Raw genomic sequence first — 6,756 nt, 5'->3', positions numbered from 1 at the left:
GCACACTTCTAATATTATAATAAGTGACTATTTTTATAAAGAATAACATTAGGAAAAAAACTAGTTTTTAGATCTCTGTGATACATTAAGAAATTAAAATATGGTATAAAGATAAGTTTTAAACGATTCAAGATAATTTGATTCGAATGCATTTCATAAAAATTTGTTATAATTATTATAAGTTTTATTTATTGGACACTTTTCTTATTCACTATAATTTAATATTAAAGTTTGGCGCTATGTCTAAAATAATCGATTCTATTATAATTTTCATAAATTTTGCGCCAGAAATCCATACGATTTTCTTCAGGATTTTTTTTCATTTCAAATTGTTTATCAATAGATAAATAATCTAATTCGAATTTACTGTCTTCCGTTTTTGGGCATCGCACTGGCTTCCAGTTGATTGTATTAATAGTTGGATTTCCATATTTTGCAAAATTTGTCCAAAGCTGACACAATTTATTGGCAAATATTTCATCGTCTGGTGTTAGAGTTGTTTTATCATCAGCTGTTTGAAACATATAACATAATTCATCGTTATGACATGCCCCATTGAGTGCTTCAACTTGGAATATTCGTTTATACATATTGAGATCACCAATATAATTAAAGCGATAAAAGAATAATGGTGCATTCGATTGATAACGGGCTTGATACTCTGCGGCACGCTGCATGTCAACAACAAAGTGATAATCACTCAATACATTTGCGAGTTCATTTAAGGATTTTTCATTTATAATTCCACCTTTAAAATAAAAATTTCGCATTTCTTTAGCGATGGCTTTAATACCAGGACTATCTACTGGCAATGGTATATCACGTGGTACAAACCGTTCTAAGTCATTTTCTATAGCATTAATTTGGCTTAATCTATAACTTAAAACAATTAAACCTTCGGCAGAATTATAGCCCATTATAGTTGGAATCTTCACTACATTCATTTCCTGTAAGCTTTTTAATATAGGTTTTTTGATAAATATGTCAGGACTATTTTTATCTTCAACTACTGGCTTAAAGGGTAATGGAAGACCACGCCGCAGTTCATCTTCTGTTAGTACGCCCAGTGTGCAAGCTAATATTCTATCGGCAGTCACTGCATCTGATTGCAAAAATGTTAGTATATCACTTGTTTTATTCGACTCACAACCTAATAATTTAGCTAATTTTCGGGTTTTATAGCCTGGATTCGATTGGAATGACCATTCCATATTAGCCGTACCACTTTGCATTATAACTTTGTGAAAGTATTTGTTTGCATGATCGGCATAAGAATGCATATGAACAGAAATTGCTCCTGCACTTTGACCAAATATTGTTACATTATTTGGATCACCATTGAATTTTGCAATATTCTCCTGTACCCATTGCAAAGCAAGACGCTGTATTAGTAGAACAAAGACATTACAAATCAGTTTTTAATTGATCACAATTTATTATTTACTTGATCTTTTAATCCAGCATTACCATAGATGCCTTCCTCGGGTAAACTTAAAAATCCCAATGGTCCTAAACGATAATTAATTGTGACAACAATAACACCATGTTCCATTAATTTAAGTGGATAGAAACTATAATGAAAACCGGATAAATTATTAGTTTAATTAATTTAAATTAATGAAAACTCACAAATCACTGTTTCCACTACCAAACCAGAAGCCACCACCATGTATCCAAACCATAACTGGCAACTGGATTTCAGATAATTGAGATAATTGAGGCGCATAGACATTTAAATGGAGACAGTTTTCTGAACCAACAATTTTTTGAAGAAAAAGATTACGATGATGTGACATGTCGCGCTCTTTAGAACAATCCAATTCCTGTACTTCAAATTGTTCAAGCGCCACAGGTGACTATCCAAGTCGAGAACATAATTAAAATACAAATTAACAAATTAATTAAATTAAATTAATTAAAATTACTTTAAATCTAAGCGTTCCAACTGGTGGTTTTGCATATGGTATTCCTTGAAAACTATTAAATGGTTTTCCATTGGGCAATAACTTCTGAACACCAGCAAGCGTTCCTTGTTTTATTTGAACTTTGATCATCTCTTCGTACTTCGTTAGAGCCTTTGTTAATTAAAACCTTTTACATTTAACGTTGATAAGCATCTGAAGTTAACTCAAAGCAAAGCTAACATTTAATAAGCCCCTTCTTATATATGTATTAGTTTAAATACTGTAATTACGGTTATATTGAAATATGATTTTATTATTTGAATATGAGAGAACATACAAAACATTAATATCTATTTAACTGTATGAGAGACAACTACCAATCACTTATATCTATAGAACTGTATGAGAGACAACTACCAAGCATTTATATCTATAGAACTGTATAAGAGACAACTACCAAGCATTCATATCTATAAAACTTTATGAGAGGCAACTAACAAGCACTTATATCTGTAGAACTATACATTTCAGTTGCTCTATTAAATAAATGCATACTTATCTTATTTGTTGATTTGATCTATTTTTTATGGTCTTATTAAAAACTTTCATTAAAAGAAAAAAGTAACTAATTAATTTTGTAAAAATTGCTAATATAATTTAGTTACAAGTAAAAATAATAATCAAATAAATTGTAAAATAATTATATTTTACCATTTGACAGAAAGTCATACCAGAGAAAAATTGATTTCCACTGGAAAAATAGAATTACCTTAGTTATAAAAAGATTAAATATAAATATTTGGATTAGTTAAATTGGATTAATATTTATTGATATTGATTACATTGGATTGACATTATCTGACATTATATGACATATAACTATATTTAATTGTATTGAAGTGAACACATCCTTAACGATTAACTTTACTAAACTGACTACATGTTTTAAAATTAAGCAACGAGTAGAACTTATACTCTCGACTTTCATCTAATCATTTATATATCAAAAAAGGGCCAAAAATAAATTCATAAGAACCATATTTTGTATCTTCCTTTATAGCACAAACATATATTCTTTTGTCCATATGGTTTTAAGTCAGTGAGACAAATACGGGTCTGTATTAAATAAATAATGCAATACAATTTTTCAACATATATTGTATTATATTGTATTTATTTCAATAACATTTTCTTGGAGGTATTGTGTTTTTATAAAATTCACACACACATATTTTTTGATCCATTAAACGAATCGAATCAATATAGTAGTATTTTTTTAGTATTAGTATTATTAGCTTTAATTTTAATTCATTTTAAATTTGTTGTATAACATAGAAATTAATAGCAATTATATTATATATATAAAGCTTACAGCTATGGCATTTTAACCGTCTGCCGGAAGTTTAGATGAATCTAATAACTAGTTTTTATAAATATTAAATAAATATTATTACTTATAAACTCAATACAATCAATATTATATTATATATTATCGAATCAATATATTATAGTTATATCTTTCTACCTGTATTTTTGAATGCAAGTTTATCTAAGATCAAAAAATTGAGAATATAAAAATTTTGTAAATGAACTTTGGTCGTTTATTATGATGAAATTGGTTATCAAATGAAGTCATCTCCATCTGAACACTTCATTGATAACTACAATGAAATCTTATCGAAATTTGAAGTTTCAAATATAAACTTCTTTAATAACAAGCTTTAAACATACTGATATTATTTATAGTCTTTTTGGTAACTACTGGTAGCTGCATTGATATCTTCCCATTCAAACAAAAAATTGATAATTTAAGTGATTATAGTAGGGGAGGAGAAGAGGATTTATCACATAATTATTTTTACAACAATCTATGTTATCTCTCGTGTGAACTCCAGATCTCTAGATTTTAAAAGTTATGAAATATTTTAAAATGCAGTGCTTTAAAAAAAGACCAGTCTTTAGGTAGGACGACAGAATCAAATGCGTATAATTAAAAAAATAATACGAAACTGAATGTCTATGATTATAGTCCTACAAACTGATGTGAAAAAACTAATATGATTGAAAACCAATTTTTGTAGTCTGTAAAAAAATAGGTATTATAAATTCGCTTCTTATAATTTGATGACATATTTTTGACATCATATAATATATATTACCGGTCTTAAATATTAAGAGTTGGAATTAAGATAACGATTCCAAGTTAATTGAATTCGAAAATATTTTATTCAAATTTAATATACTTATCATAAGATTTATTTATTGCACACTTTTCTTATTCACTTTAATTTGATATTAAAGTTTAGCGCTAAGCCTAGAATAATCGATTCTATTATAATTTTGATAGATTTTGCGCCAGAAATTCATACGGTTTTCTTCAGGATTTTTTTTCATTTCAAATTGTTTATCAATAGACAAGTAATCTAATTCGAATTCACTATCTTCCGTTTTCGGACATGTCACTGGTTTCCAGTTGACTGCGTCATCAGTAGTTGGTTTTCCATATTTTGCAAAATTTGTCCAAAGCTGACACAACTTATTGGCAAATATTTCATCATCCGGTGCTAAAGTTGCTTTATCACCAGCTGTTTGGAACATATAACATAATTCGTCGCCATGACAAGCTCCATTAAGTGCTTCAAATTGGAATATTCGCTTGTACATATTGTGGTCACCAATATAATTAAAGCGATAAAAGAATAATGGTGCATTCGATTGATAACGGGCTTGACACTCTGCGGCACGCTGCATGTCAACAACAAAGTGATAATCACTCAATACATTCGCGAGTTCATTTAAGGATTTTTCATTTATAATCCCACCTTTAAAATAAAAATTTCGCATTTCTTTAGCGATGGCTTTAATACCAGGACTATCTACTGGCAATGGTATATCTCGTGGTACAAATCGTTCTAAGTCATTATCTATAGCATTTAATTTCCGTAATGCATTAGATAACAAAGCTAAACCATCGGTAGAATTATAGCCCATTATAGTTGGAACTTTTACGACATTAATTTTTAGTAAGCTTTCTAATATAGGTTTTTTGATAAATATGTCAGGACTATTTTTATCTTCAACTACTGGCTTGAAGGGTACTGGAAGACCACGCCGCCGTTCATCTTCTGTTAGTACACAAGGACTAGAAAGTAGTATTCTATCAGCGGTTACAGCATCTGATTGCAAAAATGTTAGTATATCACTTGTTTTATTCGACTCACAACCTAATAATTTAGCTAATTTTCGGGTTTTATATCCTGGATTCGATTGAAATGACCATTCCATATTAGCCGTACCACTTTGCATTATAACTTTGTGAAAGTATTTGTTTGCATGATCGGCATAAGAATGCATATGAACAGAAATTGCTCCTGCACTTTGACCAAATATTGTTACATTATTTGGATCACCATTGAATTTTGCAATATTCTCCTGTACCCATTGCAAAGCAAGACGCTGAAAAATTCAAACAAAAATATTATATGTTTTTAGAAAATGATAGTTTATTATTTACTTGATCTTTTAATCCAGCATTACCGTAGATGCCTTCCTCGGGTAAACTTAAGAATCCCAATGCTCCTAAACGATAATTAATTGTGACAACAACAACATCATGTTCTATTAATTTAAGTGGATAGAAACTATAATTAAAATCAGATAAATTATTTAATTTAATTTATTTTAAATTAATGAGAACTAACGAATCACTGTTTCCACTACCAAACCAGAAGGCACCACCATGTATCCAAACCATAACTGGCAACTGTTTTTCATTAGCTGATTGAGGCGCATAGACATTTAAATGGAGACAGTTTTCTGAACCAACAATTTTTTGAAGAAAAGGATCACGATGATGTGATATGTCGCGCTCTTTAGAACAATCCAATTCTTGTACATCAAATTGTTTAAGTGCCACAGGTGACTATCCAAGTCGAAAACATAATTAAAATACAAATTAACAAATTAATTAAATTAAATCAATTAAAATTACCTTAAATCTAAGCGATCCAACTGGTGGTTTTGCATATGGTATTCCTTGAAAACTATTAAATGGTTTTCCATTGGGCAATAACTTCTGAACACCAGCAAGCGTTCCTTGTTTTATTTGAATTTTGATCATCTCTCTGTACTGTAGAATTTTTTTTTATTTTAAAAAATTCTTTTGCTAGTTTTAATTTAAAAGTTTTCAGCTTTTACTTGGACGAGTACCTGAAGTTAACTGTAAGACAGACCTGGTGAATACTAAATAAACATTTTCTCGTGTTTGCATCAGTATTTATAATTAACTTGGATTATGATTTGATTACTATGTAAGAGAAAACTGCCAATAAAATTAATAGCTTCTTCCTCTCCTTATATCGCATTTTCCTCATTTAATCATAATAACTTGATTAAAAAATCTGTTTTATACTTGGAAGACAGCATTTTGCAGAATTGTTTCAAAATATATTATTTTAAAATACTTTATAAATTGTATTGCATTAATTATTCTAGATTATAATTTATAACATTATATTATGTTTTCCTTTGCCTTTGTTTTTTAAATGTAATAGAATGAAATGTAGACGGAAATGTAAATAATAAAAAGGTCTCACATTAAATACCTTTGGAGAAAAGATATTTAGCAATTTGCTTATGGCTTTGTTATAAACAAATTTAAATACAGTCAAACTTCCATAAATCGAAGTCCAGTTTTGCAAAGAAAAGGTTCGACTTATGGAAACTCGAATTAGAGAATTTTGTTTTTTTATTTTTGAAAAAAACTAGAATTATATTTTAAGATATTGATTTATTTATTTGAAATCAAATACAGCACAAAAGTTATAGTGAAGTGAAATAATTAGAAATGTGT

The 6,756-nt window shown here is 28.7% G+C and overlaps 1 protein-coding gene across 1 annotated transcript; it reads right to left on the bottom strand.

Moving 5' to 3' along the window:
* Positions 1 to 218: 218 nt before the first annotated feature.
* Positions 219 to 5,790, bottom strand: LOC119663388 (venom carboxylesterase-6-like). Its single transcript, XM_038072994.1, has 7 exons — positions 5,606 to 5,790; positions 5,419 to 5,522; positions 4,203 to 5,360; positions 1,926 to 2,078; positions 1,630 to 1,856; positions 1,445 to 1,571; positions 219 to 1,382 (listed from the first exon to the last, which is right to left on the bottom strand). The coding sequence occupies exons 1-7, from the start codon at positions 5,700 to 5,702 to the stop codon at positions 225 to 227; spliced, it is 3,024 nt and encodes a 1,007-aa protein (XP_037928922.1). The 5' UTR covers positions 5,703 to 5,790; the 3' UTR covers positions 219 to 224.
* Positions 5,791 to 6,756: the final 966 nt, after the last annotated feature.

The sequence above is a fragment of the Teleopsis dalmanni genome, unplaced genomic scaffold (genome assembly GCF_002237135.1).
Source record: "Teleopsis dalmanni isolate 2A unplaced genomic scaffold, ASM223713v2 unscaffolded_contig_0357, whole genome shotgun sequence".
Lineage (NCBI taxonomy): Eukaryota > Metazoa > Arthropoda > Insecta > Diptera > Diopsidae > Teleopsis > Teleopsis dalmanni.
This window is presented reverse-complemented; position numbering and strand designations above follow the sequence as displayed.